Genomic DNA, 16,665 nt, shown 5'->3' with positions numbered 1-16,665 from the left:
TAGATGGGGGAAAAAAATCAATTGATGTAAATATGCAATACAAATAATAACAGGAATTCAGCTTTAAGGGCGAGTTTACACTTGCTTCAAAAAAATGGCTTTGGGCACCGTTTGTTAAAGCTCTCTGAACGTCAGTCAAAGCTCCTGTCACTAAATAAAATGGTTAGCTTACAGTAGAGCTGCACGAATAATTGTCAAGGATCTTTATCGTGATCTTGACTAAAGTGTTTAGTGATTCTTTCTATGCAAAGAATTCTCTCTGCTCTTCTGAAGCCACAGCCCTCATAAGAAAGGAAGAGAAAAACTGGGCAGTCTGCCAAGAATCAAAACATTCTTTATCAGTTGAACTCAAGTATAAACATTGTAACAATTTGTCAATGGAATAGACTGTAATTAAAAAAAGTTTAACCACTTAAAGAGGGATTCCACCAAAAAAAAAAAATATTAAATACCAGCAGCTATAAATACTACAGCTGGGGGGCGTGGCTTGGTGATGTGCTAGAGCAGACGTGTGCTCTGTGTGCTCCGAGGCCGACACCGAGAAAAAACACCTAAAATCATCCAAAAATCCATATTTGTGCTACCTGAGCGATGGGCCGGCGGACGGGCAAGTCTCTGCCCAAGAAAGGAGCCTCGACGGGGTCAATTAAACGATTCCTTGCCGTGGAACCGGACGAGGTGGAGGAGCAGGACGACCTAGGCCGCAAGCCGCGGGGTGGAGTGGATCCCGCCTCCCGCGATGGGCCGGACCGGAGGTCGCGCTCGCCCGAGTCCTCGGCGGGCTCGGGCGATGAGGGGGAGCAACATCCTTCCGCCGGAGCGGCGCCGAGAGTGAGCGGCCTCCCTACCACCTCCGATCTCGCCTCCATGCTTCTGAACCTCGAGCGGGTCATTAAGAAGGAGGTCTCCGCAGTTCGTTCGGATCTCTCGCAAGTATTGGTTCGTGTCGAAGAGTCGGAGCAACGTCTAGATCGCCACGCGAACGCTATCCGATCCTTACAGGCGACTACACGACAACTTGCCATTTCGCATCGTATGACCGTTTACAAGCTCGAAGATCAAGAGAATCGTAACAGACGTAATAACGTTCGGATTAGGGGACTTCCCGAAGCGACCGGAGACGACGACCTGTTACCGTCCGCCCGGGGTATTTTCAATAGTCTTCTGGGCCGAACGCCTGACGCCCCCTTGAGGATTGACCGGGTGCACAGGGCACTCCGACCACGCAATCTTGCTACCGACGTCCCACGAGACATCATTTGCCGGATCCACCATTATCCTGAAAAGGAACTGATTATGCAGAAAGCTAGGGAAGCTAATCCGTTTGATTTTCATGGAGCGATGTTATCCTTTTTCCCGGACCTAGCTAAGGAAACCTTGGATCGTCGCAGGGCCCTACGACCCCTCACGGAACTGCTTCGGGCGGCGTCCATTAAATATAAGTGGGGCTTCCCTGCGGCCTTGATCGCGTCTAGGGATGGCAGAACCGCAATACTTCGATTTCCGGAGGAGCTGCCCAAATTCTGCACGGATATGTCCGTTCCTGTCCCGGAACTGCCTGGATGGCAGGACGGCATCCCGCCCCTGCCCGCTGGGGCCGACCAGGGCTGGCAGAGAGTGAGCCGTGCCCGCCGTACTTCCGCACCTGATCATCGCCCTTGAAATGGCAACCTGCCCGTCAACTACTTGCATTTGTGGGACATACCGCCTGACCGCAATTGGGGGGGCTCCCTTACCAAGTTTGTGCGAGGAAGCTGACCGCCTCTGGCGACAACGAGTCCCTCCTTGGGAGCCTCAGTCTGGATGTGAACGTTACTGGTCTCTTGCCCTACTTACTGGCGTGTTATTTTCCCATCTCCATCTGGGAGCCTTTGGAGCATGACTGTCTTACGGTACCCCCCCCCCCCCCAATGTGTATCTTATCGCCTTAGCTTCATACCCATATTGTTCTTTACACGCGTGGTACCATTTTATGTTTTGGATGATGTTATTTCTAGATTTTTATGCCTCGGTGTCGGCACCGGACCGCGGGGCGCTACCTGTACCCTTATGGTGTGGTTTGCGCCCGGCTGCCTGAGTCCCGTCTCCCCCCTTTTGAGCGGGGGCTGCCCGGCGCGGGGCCCTGGCGTCCGTTCCCCTGCTGGGGTGGCGGGCGTGGGGGCCCTGGGGCGGCCACGCAGCCCGCTCTCGCACGGCATGGAAATGCGTGCACTACCGGCTGTTCTCCGACAGCACCTTTTTTGGTTCATTTTGTTTTTCCCACTACGGTGGGGCCTCTCATGTTCTTGTTGCCCTTCCTTCTCCTTTCCTTTTCTCTTTCACCTTTCTTGTCTATTGCCTCCACCTTCTCTGATCCCCTTCCCCCTATTTGGCGGCAGACCGCCTCTCTATTGTATTGGTAATGTTGTGGTGACCGCGGTTCCTCCTTCTGAGACCCCATGGCTACGGTGAACCTTGTATCTTTTAATGTACGGGGCCTTCACGCCCCGGGGAAGAGACACAACTTATATAGGGAGCTGGACCGTTGGCGGGGGGACGTGGTCTTCCTCCAGGAGACCCACCTCACGCAGACGACTCGAGTTAGATTGCACTCACCGAAGTACCCCACGTGGTACTACAGCCTCTCCGACATTTCTAAAGCAAAAGGTGTGGCCATTGGGGTTCGTAGGGGAACCGCGTTCACGTTTGAGGAAATGTTGTGTGATCCTGCGGGACGTTTTCTGTTTGTGCGAGGCACCCTGGGCAGCATGCAGTGTACTTTGGCCACCTTATACTCCCCTAACAAAAACCAGGTGCGTTTTCTGGCGTCCACACTCAACTCCCTGCGGAATTTTGCACGTGGATGCATTCTTCTAGCGGGCGATTTTAATGTTCCCTTGGAACCTACTTTGGACACCTCTAGAGGGGGTTCCTCGCTTTCCGGCAGGGGTGTGAGATATATTCGTTCTCGACTCCATGATCTACAGTTGATGGATGTCTGGAGAATTAATCACCCGCGGGAAAGGGACTTTACCTATTTTTCTCCGGTGCACCAAACCTACTCTAGAATAGATTTATGCTTCATTGATCACCAGCACCTCCCGCTCATAGTGAAGTCAAGCATTGACTCATCCCCCATTTCGGACCATGCTCCGATTTCTTTAACCATTAACGTGGCGTCCATACCCCTGAAGTCCACTAACTGGAAGTTGAACGAGGACCTCATAGCCGAAGAGGCGGATAGAAAGGTGATGGGTGACAGTTTGGAGTTTTATTTTAAGACTAATGTTAGTCCTGAAGTCTCACCGGGAGTGTTATGGGAGGCCCACAAGGTGTATATTAGGGGAAAGTTCATGGAATTGGGTTCTAGGAAAAAGAGAGAGCGCTTAACTCAACAGTCTGACTTGTTGCGTGACATTACCGACTTGGAACGCCGGCATAAGCTGAACCAGACTCCGGCCCTTTTCCACGCCTTGACGGAAAAACGAGAGACCCTGAAATCCCTCCTTCATTTAGATCACAAGCGACGCGCGCGGATAGTGGCTCACCGATTTTATGAGTGGGGAGATAAGCCCAGTAGGCTGTTGGCCAACTCGGTGCGACAGCGTAAGAACGCGGCGTTTATTGCCAAAGTTAAAACTCCCTCGGGAGACCTGGTGTTCGAGACCCCCCGTATAGCCAAGACATTCAGGGACTTTTATCAGCGCCTGTATCAGGTGCACCAGGGTGTCCATGATAGAGAGGCTAGGGGACGCTTTATTGGGGACTATCTGGCCCGTGCCGCCCTCCCGAAACTCTCCGAGGAGGTTTTGACTTCCTTGGAGGGGGAGTTTACGGCTGCGGAGCTTCTGGGCGCCATGAAAGCTATGGCGCGCGGTAAGGCACCGGGACCAGACGACCTCACGGTATCTTATTATAGAGCGTACGCTGACATACTGTTGCCGTACTTGACCAGATATGCTAACGTGACCTCGGACGGCGGGGACCTTCGCCCGGAGACCACTCATGCTCATATTACGGTGTTACCCAAGGAGGGCAAGGACCCTAGTGACTGCGCGAGCTACCGCCCTATTTCGCTCTTGAATATTGATGCGAAGATTTATGCTAAAGCCATAGCGAATAGGCTGCTCCCCCTGGTGCCACAGTGGGTTTCGCGGGATCAGACAGGATTCATCCCCGGGCGGGAAGCGCGGGATAATTCTCTCCGCACTCTTTCCCTGATGGCTTATGTGCGGCGGACTTCCCAGCCCACCCTGTTACTTTCCACGGATGCTGAGAAGGCGTTTGACAGGGTGGACTGGGACTTCCTTATGGCTACGCTGACTCACTTGGGTATAGGACCCACTCTGCGCTCCAAAATAGCGGCGTTGTACCGCTGCCCCACAGCTCAGATACGGATTAACGGTACCCTTAGCGACCCCTTCACCCTCTACAACGGAACTCGCCAGGGTTGCCCGCTCTCGCCGATTTTATTCGCGATCTCCCTGGAACCATTTTTATTCCTTATTAGGCGAAAACCGAATATACGTGGCGTAACAATAGGTACGACGGAACACAAATACGCGGCGTACGCGGGCGATATTTTGTTCTATGTGCAACAGCCTCTGATCACCCTTCCAAATCTTCTGTCTGAGTTTTCGGCCTACGGCGCGGTGTCAAATTTTAAAATCAATATGTCCAAATCGGAAATGTTAAACATCTCTGTCCCCGCCAAACAGGTATCTCACCTGAAGAAGAACTACCCCTTTACCTGGCAGTTGAGCTCCATGAAATATTTGGGCATTCAACTTACGCCCTCACTATCGTCCCTTTTCCGCGCTAACTTTCTGCCTCTGCTCAACACACTTAGGTCAGACATCCAAAAGTGGTCCCAGCTCCGACATTCTTGGCTAGGTAGAATTGGTCTGGTTAAGATGAACTTGCTGCCCAGGGTGCTCTTCATGCTTCAGATGGTCCCGTTTGGGATACCGGTGGGGTTTTTTACAACTTTGACATCTCTGGTTTACCAGTACATATGGAATAGGAGAAAGCCTAGGCTGAATAGATCTATCCTCATCCGCCCTAAGTGTAGCGGGGGTTTAGCTGTACCGGACTTTAAGCTTTATTACAGGGCCGTTGTGCTGACTAGACTCTCTGACCTGAAGTATTGCAAGGGCTCAAAACTCTGGGTAAACTTAGAAACGGACCTTTGTGGCGCTGAACCTTCCACACTGATGTGGATCCCGAGGAAGTTCCGGACCCTTTTGCCTACCACGTCACCGCTTACACACTCCTCCTTGATGGTGTGGGACTCTATCTGTAAGATGAATGGCTGGTTGTGTAACTCCCCCCTAATGCCCTTGGTGGGTCACAATTTCTTCCCACCGGGTAACATGGACCCTCAGATTCACCCGTGGCGGCTGGGCACTAAGACATGTCTACATCAGTTCACCGGCCCATCCGGGGTGTTGCCTCTTTCTTCCATCTTGGGCGACTCCTCCATATCCTACATGGATCGATGGAAGCATCATCAACTACTGAACTTTGTTCGCATGCTACCAAAGCCCCTGCGCACCTTGGCGGAGCTTACTCCGGTGGAAACCGCATTCGCTGACTCTGACCCGATTGAGAGGCCGGTCTCGTACTTTTATCAGGCATTGCTGTCCCTCACCTCTACGGGTACTCCCTCCTTCCTACGGTACTGGGAAAGGGAACTACATACGGCCCTGTCTCCGTCCCAGCAGTCACAAATCCTAACCCTGGCTCATACCTCCTCTGGATCCTCTAAGACGTCAGAAATGGCGTATAAACTTTTGACCAGATGGCACTACACACCGGTTGTTTTACATAGGTTTTCTCCTCAGTCCTCCCCACTTTGTTGGCGGGAGTGCGGGGAGGTAGCCACTCATGCTCATATTTGGTGGTACTGCCCGAGGATCCGACCATTCTGGCTAGCGATTTTCTACACGATCAAAGAAATCCAGGGGTGGGAGGTACCTAATGACCCGTGGTATGTTTTGTTCCATTGCACGGGGAAGCCGACGGGCCCCTATAAGAGGTCGATTACGCCACACCTCTTAAACGCTGCCAAAACCCTCATTCCTCAGTTTTGGAAGATGAAGACGATCCCCACGCTCCGGCGTTGGTTACTTAACGTGGATACCACATATTACATGGAGGACATGACCCTCTCCCTCCGGGGTAAATCTGAGTTGGCAACGAAGATCTGGGCCTGTTGGGTTGCCTTTAAATATTCCTCTAGTTATGCAGCCATAATGTCTCAACCAGTGTGATGTGATCATAATTTTTGTTTTTACTATATCTACTGTACTTTTGCAATTGATTGTCTGAGGGTGGTCTGCCCCCCCCCCCCCCTTCTTTCTCTTTTTCTCTCTCTTCCTGTTTATTTTCCCTTTCCTTTACTTCCCCTCTATTTCTGTCCACTATATTCCCTCTTTTATAATAGAAGAGATGGGTGTATTTATCTATGCCATGGTAACTGACGATATACTGTTGCTGCCCTTGATGTTGGTTTATGTATTGATCGTTATGCTTTGTACACGCTTCTCTTCTTTAATAAACATTAATTAAAAAAAAAAAATAAATAAATACTACAGCTGCTGACTTTTAATAAATGGACACTCACCTGTCCCGGGTTCCAGCGATGCCGGCAGCCGAGGCCGATCGATCGCTCGGTTCTCGGCTGCTGTAGTCACCATTCTAGGTGAGGGAATCAGGAAGTGAAGCGAATCGGCTTCACTTCCCGGTTCTCTACTGCGTATGCGCGAGCCGCGCAATAGGAAATCTCCACGCTGTCACTGGGACCCGTGTGTGTCCCAGCAGACAGCGCAGGAAATGGCGTAGACTCCCACGGGAGTCTATGCCCGGAAGTGGGTGAAAATACCTGTCTTTGACAGGTATCTCCACCCCCCTCCCCCCTGAAAGGTGTCAATTGTGACACCGGAGGGGGGGGATCCGATCAGCGGAGGTTCCACTTTAGGGTGGAATCCCGCTTTAAACACTAAACCTTTTTCTGACATTTGTTGGTTTCAAGTTAAAATCATTTTAATTTGCAAGAAAATGACTTAGAACCTCCAAACAAATTTATTAGTAGACACCCTAGAGCATGGGTCTTCAAACTATGGCCCTCCAGTTGTTCGGGAACTACAATTCCCATCATGCTTAGTCATGTCTGTGAATATCAGAGTTTTACAATGCCTCATGGGATGTGTAGTTTCGCAACAGCTGGAGGGCCGTAGTTTGAGGTGGTTGTTGCAATATTTTATGTCACACTGTATTTGCCCAGCGGTCTTTCAAATGCAATTTTTTGGGGGGGGAAAAAATACACTTTAACCACTTGCCGACCTCCGCACGACGATGTACGTCGACAGAATGGCACGGGCAGGCATATGGGCGTACCAGTACGTCCCTGCCTTCCCGCGGGTGGGGGGCCCGATCGTGCCCCCCCCCGGTGTCTGCGGCGGTCTGTATTCGTTCGGGAGCGATCCGGGATGAGGGGGCGGCCATTTATTCATGGCCACCCCCTCGCGATCGCTCCCGACGAATGGAAATGCTCCGTGACATCACTTCCTCTCCTGTAATGTAAACACAGGAGAGGAAGTGATGTAATCTCTCCTCCGTGTCGGTATTTTTCGTTCCGGCACCGAGGAGAGAGGATCGGTGAGTTGCACCAACACGACACTACACAGTAGAACATGCCAGGCACACTCACACCCCCCCTTCACCCCCCCAATTACCCCTGCCCCCCCAGTCACAGTGACACCAATTGCATTTTTTTTTTTTTTGCATTGGTGTCATTTGTGACTGTAATAACTGTTAGGGCAGTTAGGGTTAGCCCCCTTTAGTTCTAATGTACCCCCCTAACCCCCCCCAATAAAGGTTTAACCCCGTGAACACCCCCCCGTCGCCAGTGTCACTAAGGCTGGGTTCACATTGCAGCGGTTTATGAGAACGGATGTGATTCGCACTGCAGTGCAAATCACATCCGATCTCTGTGCGATTCGAGTTCAGCCATACAGATAGTATGGCTGAATTTGCGCTGCACCCGCCGCAAATTCGCACGGGACCCTTTTTTTGGTCCGCAGCAGAATCGGATCGCATGGGTGTTCACACGATGCGATCCGAGTTTGCAGATCGCACTGCGATATGCGAACTGATCTGGGGGTGTCATTAACATTTCACTGACACTCCCAGCAGTTCGCATAGGGCAGTGTGAACTGCCGCCGGGAGGCATGCGATGCGGGAACCCGCCGCGGATTCGTGGCGTTCCTGCATCGCTCCAGTGTGAACCCAGCCTAATAAGCGATCGTTTTTCTGATCGCTGTATTAGTGTCACAGGTGACGCTAGTTAGGCAGGTAGGTATTTAGGTTCGCCGCAGCTTTTTATAGCGCCAGGGACCCCCATATACTACCGCATAAAGCCCCCTGATTGCCCCCTAGTTAACCCTTTCACCAGTGATCACCATATAACTGTTACAGGTGACGCTGGTTGGTTAGTTATTTTTTTTATAGTTTCAGGGCACCCGCCATTTATTACCTAGTCTCACTAGTGTACCCCTAAATTTAGGGGTGTCTACTTTCCAAAATGGGGTCATTTGTGGGGGTTTTGTGCCATCTTGGCATTTTATGGCCTTCAAAACTGTAACGCCCTTAGAAAGCCTGAAGGCGGTGCTTGGTTTTCGGGGCCCTGTACGCGGCTAGGCTCCCAAAAAGTCCCACATATGTGGTATCCCTGTACTCAGGAGAAGCAGCAGAATTTATTTTGGGGTGTCATTTCACATATGCCCATGGCATGTGTGAGCAATATATCATTTAGTGACAACTTTGTGAAAAAAAAATAAAAATTTAAGTTTGTAATTTTCCCGCAACTTGTGGCAAAATATAAAATATTCCATGGACTCAACATGCCTCTCAGCAAATAGCTTGGGGTGTCTACTTTCTAAAATGGGGTCATTTGTGGGGGTTTTGTGCCATCTTGGCATTTTATGGCCTTCAAAACTGTAATAGGTAGTGAGAAGTGAAATCAAAAATGTACGCCCTTAGAAAGCCTGAAGGCGGTGCTTGGTTTTCGGGGCCCTGTACGCGGCTAGGCTCCCAAAAAGTCCCACATATGTGGTATCCCCGTACTCAGGAGAAGCAGCAGAATTTATTTTGGGGTGTCATTTCACATATGCCCATAGCATGTGTGAGCAATATATCATTTAGTGACAACTTTGTGTAAAAAAAAAAAAAATATTTTTTTTTTGTCATTATTCAATCGCTTGAGGCAAAAAAATAAAATATTCAATGGGCTCAACATGCCACTTATCAATTTCCTTAGGGGGTCTACTTTCCAAAATGGGGTCATTTGGGGGGGTTTTGTACTGCCCTGCCATTTTAGCACCTCAAGAAATGAGATAGGCAGTCATAAACTAAAAGCTGCGTAAATTCCAGAAAACGTACCTTAGTTTGTAGATGTGACAACTTTTGCGCAAACCAATAAATATACAGTTATTGACTTTTTTTTTCCAAAGACATGTGGCTGAATACATTTTGGCCTAAATGTATGACTAAAATTGAGTTTATTGGATTTTTCTAATAACAAAAAGTAGAAAATATCATTTTTTTTCAAAATTTGCGGTCTTTTTACGTTTATATCGCAAAAAATAAAAATCGCAGAGGCAATCAAATACCATCAAAAGAAAGCTCTATTTGTGGGAAGAAAAGGACGCAAATTTTGTTCGGGTACAACATTGCATGACCGCGCAATTACCAGTTAAAGCAGCGCAGTGCCAAATTGTAAAAAGACCTCTGGTCATTGACCAGCAAAATGGTCCGGTCTGAAAGTGGTTAATGAAAAAAAAAAACACTAACCAGTGAAGTTAGCCCACTTTTTTGTATAACGTGAAAGATTTTACATGGCGAGAATCGTGATCTTTTTATTGTAAGCAAAAAAATAGTGATTCTCATTTTGGCCAGAATCATGCAGCTCTAGCTTACACCTACTTTTGCTAGGTGCTTCGAGCAAGCTTTGCCATAGACTTCTATGAAGGCTTTGAAGCACCACTGAAGCTACATGGGGTAAGGCAGGGGTAAACAGGATTGTAAGCTAACCATTTTATTTAGTGACAGTTTGACTGGCGTTCAGAGAGCTTTAACCACTTAAACCCCAAACCATTTGTCTGGCCAAAGACCAGAGCACTTTTTTTCAATTCGGCACTGCATCGCTTTAACTGATAATTGTGCGGTCATGTGGCGTGGCTCCCAAACAAAATTTATGCCCTTTTTTTCCCCCACAAATAGAGCTTTCTTTTGGTGGTATTTGATAACCTCTGCAGTTTTTATTTTTTGCTCTATAAACAAAAAAGAGCAACAATTTTGACAAAAAAAAAAAGCATTATTTTTTACTTTTTGCTATAATAAATATCCCCCAAAAAATATATATAAAAAACATTTTTTTCCTCAGTTTAGGCCAATACGTATTCTTCGACATATTTTTGGTAATAAATAAAAATCGCAATAAGTGTTTATGGATTGGTTTGCGCAAGTTATAACGTGTACAAAATAGGGGATAGATTTATGTCAATTTTCTAAAAATTATTTTACTGGTAATGGAGGCATTCAGCGATTTTTATCATGACTGTGACATTATGGCGGACACATTGGACAATTCTGACACATTTTTGGGACCATTGGCATTTAATACAGCGATCAATGCTATAAAATTGCATTGATTACTGTAAAAATGTCACTGGCAGTGAAGAGGTTAACCACTAGGGGGCATGGGAGGGGTTAAGTGTGTCCTGGGGAGTGATTCTGTCTGGGAGGGATGGGCTAGCAGTGACACAACACTGATCGCTGCTCCCGATGACAGGGAGGAGACGATCAGTTTCCCGTCACTAGGCAGAACAGGGAGATGCTGTGTTCACACGTGCGCACGACGGGAAATGCAAAGTAACGTACGGGTACGTTACTTTGCCCAGACGTGCCATTCTGCTGACGTAAAAGTACAGGAGGCGGCCGGCAAACGGTTAACAAAGCCTGTCTGAAGCCCTGTTAAAGCCGAGCTGACAGGCTGTGATCAGCACGGAGGCTTGTGGTCCCTTCAAGTGCGATAGCACCGATTCTGCTTTGGGAGCTGCATAGGTAGCATTGTCACCCTAATAGAAGAACTAGAAAGTGAAACGATAACTGGCAGACTCAACAGTTTCAATTATTTCTAGATTACTCTTTAAAGAATGTAAACTTACTTTGGGACTGGGTGGATTTGATTTAAACCAAGTCAATTTAAATCATTAGTAAAAAGGCTTGATTTAAATCATAATTTTTAAAGAGCAACTCTGTCCCACAGCAGCCCCTCCCTGACAGTCTTATTTACTTTAATGGAACAGCTGGTAATGCAGCAGTGACACAACAAGATGAGGGACGTGGCAGCAGAAGGCGAGTGGATGTCTGCTAAAAGGCGCTGCCATGATGGATTTGAAATGACAGGTGCTCTTTAAATGTAAGGACTCACTGTTGCTGGTAGTTAGAATCTTTAAAGAGGAAGTAAGCCCTGATGGGTTTACTTCCTCTTGGTCTCCCTGCAAAGGTAAAGCATAATGGGCCACTACGCATCGCAGCGTAGCCCATTACGTGTCACTTACCTGACAAAGGAGCCAGCGATGTCACCGCTGTCCCCTGTAGTCCGGAGTATCGCTGCTCCGGCACTGTGAGCACCGTAGACAGCTGTCACTGTCTTTTACTAAATATCTCCTAAACTGTGTAGGTTTAGGAGATATTTCTTGGACCTACAGGTAAGCCTTAATCTAGGCTTACCTGTAGGTCAAAGTGGTTTGTAAGGGTTTACAACCACTTTAAGTGGTTAAACTTCCTGCATTTACAGGTTGTTAAAAACTTGGTAGAGTGCCTGGATTTTTTTCTTGACACACAAGGTTATCCCTTTGATCCAAGAAGGAAAAGTTAGTACGATGTTTCATATTAAAAACTTGTCAGACTGCCCGGATGTTTTATTTTGCCAGCTGAGTGATCAGATAAGTCTCTTCACTTGTTATATGAAAGAATCTGCAAACTCTGCAATAGAGATCATCAGGGGGGTTGAATCGAGATCATGATTTTTTTTTTAAGTTTTAATTGTGCAGCTCTACTATCTAGTTTTCTATTTAAGATACATTAATGACTTTGTTTATTCACCATGAAATGGGGGTTAGTTATGTATAAGGATGAGCTCAGGCGTGTTCGCAAAGAGCACGCGCAGAGCCCGCCAGGAAGTCGGCACTGCACTGTGCTAAGCACAGGCAGTGACACATTTCCCAATCTCTGCAGCTGCGCATCAGGACAATGTCTCACTGCTTTTGATTAGCGCAGTGCCGACTTCCTGGCGGGCTCTGCACGTACTGTTTACAAAAACGCCTGAGCTCATCCTTAGTTATATAGCATGAGGCTGTATATTCTGCAATATTTACATTTAATTTGATGAATCCAAGCTATGTACACTTCAAACTATATGATTGAATTGGTTCCGATATCGCTGTTTTTCTAACCTGACAGCTGCTTATTCTAGATATTTAGAGATTTATTCTAAATAGGAAACCTTCATTTTGTTTGCAAATATTAAAGTGGTTGTAAACCCTTACAAACCACTTTGACCTACAGGTAAGCCTAGATTAAGGCTTACCTGTAGGTCCAAGAAATATCTCCTAAACCAGGGCTCGACAAACCCCGGTCGCCAGGTCGCATTTGCGCCTAGATTTCGTGTCCTGGCGACTGGGGCAACGCTGCTGGGGTATCCTGTCTCCATTTGGACCCCGAACTCCGCCGCGCAATTCCATCGGGCCGCGCCGGCCAGTATTTGAGGCCGCGGCTTTGCGGCCTTCTAAAATCTTTCGGTAGTCTGGCGCCATCTTGTGGTGGATGTAGAAATTACACCCTATTCCAATAATGCTAATTCCTAATGGAGTGAAGCTCCCCTGCCTGTTTTTTGCCCAACGGTGAGTGTGGTGGCTGGTAAATGGCTTCTCATTATAATATATATATATATATATATATATATATATATATATATATATATATATATATATATATATATATATATATATATATATATATATAATTTTTTTTTTTTGTAATTTTTTTTTTTTTTTTTGGTAAAAAGTAAAAAAAAAAAATTTATTTTAATTAAGGAAAAAAAAAATATTATTTGTAATCCTCCCTGCTTGACCCCTTTCACAAGGGCTGTCTGATCAGGTTCACCTGTCAGTTTTTCAGGCGGACCTGATCGAACCCTTAGCAGGGAAATGGCAGTAAATGAGCGGGAATATGTCGGAAATAATAGTCACATTCTTTTGTTAACCACTTCGTGCCCGCGCTATAGACGAAAGATGTCTACAGCGCGGACACCAATTGCCGGAAGGGCGTCCCTAGACATCCTCCTGTTTACTTCCCCTCTGCACGCCGCCATGGGCGAGCATCGGGGAAGTTCTGTGTTGGCCGTGTCCCTTGGAAACAGCCAATCACAGATCATGCTAAATGACCAATCACAGCGGCCATTTAGCACTGGAGCGGTGTGTCCAATGAGAGGTGATCTCATATGTGGGGGGCTGGGGGCTATCTTCCCCTCACTCGTCTCCATGTCAGGCCAGGGACAGGTCCAGATCGCCGTCACGGACCTGGCTCCTAACTTTTTTAGCTGGCTCCTAGATTCCAAGCAAATTTGTCAACCCCTGTCCTAAACCTACACAATTTAGGAGATATTTACTAAAAGACAGTCACAGCTGTCTACGATGCATGCTCCGTAGACATCGGCGCGCAGGCGCACTATCGCCGTTAGCAGCGTGTCGCTGCTAACAGCGATATGCCGTTAGCAGCGTGTCGCTGCTAACAGCGATATGCCGTTAGCAGCGGCTCCCGTGCACATGCGCGAGAGTGACTTCATCGCTGCTCCGGGGGTGTGAGTGGCCGGAGCAGCGATACCCGGAAGAAGATGGATGCTCTGGACTACAGGGGGACAGAGGTGACATCGCTGGCTCCTATGTCAGGTAAGTGACACATAATGGGCTACTATGCGATGCATAGTAGCCCATTATGCTTTACCTTTGCAGGGAGACAAAGAGGAAGTAAAGCCATCAGGGTTTACTTCCTCTTTAAAGTCTAAATCTTTTTCTGACACTTGTTTCTTAAGTTAAAAATCAATTTTTGCTAGCAAATTACTTGGAACCCCCAAACATTATATATATATATTTTAGCAGAAACCCTAGGGAATAAAATCCCAATTGCTGCAATATTTTATGTCACAATGTATTTTCCCAGCAGTCTTTCAAACGCAATTTTTTAGAAAAAAAATACACTTCAATAAAAAATAAAAAAAATAAAAAAAAGGGAAGCCGTAAAGTTAGCCCAATTTTTTTTTTGTTTTAATGTGAAAGATGATGTTATGCCATGATAATCGTGAGAGAATAGTGATCTTCTAAGCAAAGAATTTGTGATTCTCATTTTAGCCAGAATCGTGCCGCTCTACTAGATATATTTTTATCCCAAAAACATGTCATTCAAATAAATTTTAAATAATTGATTTTAATCCCGCCTGCTTTGTGAAGATCAACACATTTACTTCCTTGAATTCTGTGACAAATATTCAGTATGCCCTGTGAGTAGGTTAATTTCACAGAATTTGCCTTCTAAACTACAGGAGGTGCTGAAAGAAGGCGTTTCAGGAGGTTAAGTTAGTACAGGAATCATGGGATATATGAGCCTTAGAAAAGGAAAGTAAACAGCAGAGGAGAAACTGCAAAGCATGCAGGGATCCAGGAACAGGAAGTTGAGGAAAGAGGTGGCCAACAGACAGACAAAAAATAAATTTCCTTTCATGTTGTGGTTCTAACTAAGCTAATATTGGATTGTCAATAATGGTTTGTATTGTTTGTATGTTTTTTATTGTTATTACAATCTTGACATTATAAACTGAAAGGTTATGATGTGACCATAGATCTCCTCTAATGACTTTTTTTGTTTTAAAGTGGTTGGACACACTTTACCCACTTCGGTATTGCACCTTATCCAAAAGATGGCTACAATGCTGTTCTCTTTCTAGGAGGGTGTCCTTTCATAACACACCTCCCGCACGCTCCCTGGGGCACGCTCTGTGACCGCTGTGTCTTTTGGACACAGCTGATCACATGTAAAAGTTGCCGGTTATCGGCATTCCTTTCCTTACACGCTATTACTGTGTGAGGAAAGGAAAGCCGATAACCGGCAAGGCTGACAGGACACGTTTACACTTATAATCAGGGCACTGATCATTCGTATCCTCATCAGCGCAGCCTCACCGGCGCCCATCAGCGCTTTATAAACAGAAACTAAGAAAAACTCAGTGGTGATCAAAAACCACCGAAAGAAAGCTCTGTATCAATAAAATTTACATAAATGCTCTGAAAGCTGAAACTTGGACTGGGCAGGAATGGCACATTAACCAATGTTTACAAAATCTGACACAAAAGAAGAGAGTCTGAACAAGCTTACAAGCCCTGATCTACACTATAGACAGCCCTGGGAAAGACAACAATAAAGCACAGCAACATGTTGATCGGCATTGCAACATGATGACAAAATGATTGCATGTCTGGAATCTCAGTACACCCCGATCTAAACAGATCACTGGCCATGTCAGCTGCAATCCCAGAATAATTCATATGTCTAGCATAGAAGAATGAGCCCCAGTCCGGTCCAGGATGCCCGCATACCTCCTCTGCTGGCTGTACTTGGTAACCAAACAGTATTTGCTCATAACTGCCACACACTATCTCTATCCGATCCTCCATGCTGAACACACCGGAAACACGTGTAGACAAAACACAGCTTGCTGGGCACTTCCGGGGGTCCTCCAGTAGCAGGTCAGTCGTCCTTAGAAGATGCCTGTTCGGCTTCACGTTGTAGTCCTTTTTTTTTTTTTTCGCTGCAAGGGAAATTTATATAATTTTTTTATTACTTCTAGTGTCATTTCTGACATATTAAGTGAAAAACGAATCCGTACTTTTTAGCTGTACAATGCAGGTTGAACAGGCATCATGAGACAGCTATTCGTGATATTTGGACAGCAGAGGGCAGTGACATGGTACGCAAGCAAAGGGGTAGCGGCTAGAATCAGAGGGGGCGGAGTGGTCACATGGCTTGGCTCACGGTATTCCGTCAGATTCGGCGACCCGTCAGAATTAGTAATGGAGTGACATTCCGTCGCCGCCATTTTGCTACACCCCGCACTCCTCCACAGTAACGACACGCCGAGAAGGGGGCAAGCGGACATCTTGTTACACCCCCCTGGAGTTTTGCATTTCACAGTTATTTTAACAGGAAACTGAGCTTATAAATTGAAATACAGTAATTAGAAATCCGACGCTCTGTTTAGATGTTGAATGTTAAAAGCAGCGGTGTTTCGCCACAATCGATGACCCATCACGTGGCTACGGAAGTGACGTTCTGCTGAGAAATTTCGCGCTGCGCATGCGTTACTTGCCGATATGCGTTCAAAAAGTTTTGCGACAATACGGAGCAGTGAAACTGTCAGATAATGTCACTGAAGTAACGTTACAGACAATACAAACACTGCACTATGCATTCCAATACTAATACTAATGTACCACCTGCCCCACCCTATTAGATTGTAAGCTCTTCTGAGCAGGGCCCTCTTAATCCTCTTGTATTTTATTGTATTGA

General features: G+C 46.8%; 1 protein-coding gene across 1 annotated transcript in view; it reads right to left on the bottom strand.

Moving 5' to 3' along the window:
* Positions 1 to 15,854, bottom strand: part of PAK1IP1 (PAK1 interacting protein 1) — a 67,990-nt gene extending 52,136 nt beyond the window's left edge. The window contains exon 1 of the mRNA XM_077492178.1: positions 15,696 to 15,854. Within this exon, the coding sequence (XP_077348304.1) occupies positions 15,696 to 15,773 (78 nt within the window). The 5' untranslated portion in view covers positions 15,774 to 15,854. The remainder of the gene's footprint in view (positions 1 to 15,695) is intronic.
* Between the last annotated feature and the right edge of the window lie 811 nt (positions 15,855 to 16,665).

Source organism: Lithobates pipiens, unplaced genomic scaffold (genome assembly GCF_037356315.1).
Source record: "Lithobates pipiens isolate NorthernLeopardFrog02 unplaced genomic scaffold, aLitPip1_a1.2 Scaffold_19, whole genome shotgun sequence".
Lineage (NCBI taxonomy): Eukaryota > Metazoa > Chordata > Amphibia > Anura > Ranidae > Lithobates > Lithobates pipiens.
Note: the sequence above shows the minus strand (reverse complement) of the source record. Positions and strands in the feature narration are given on the sequence as shown.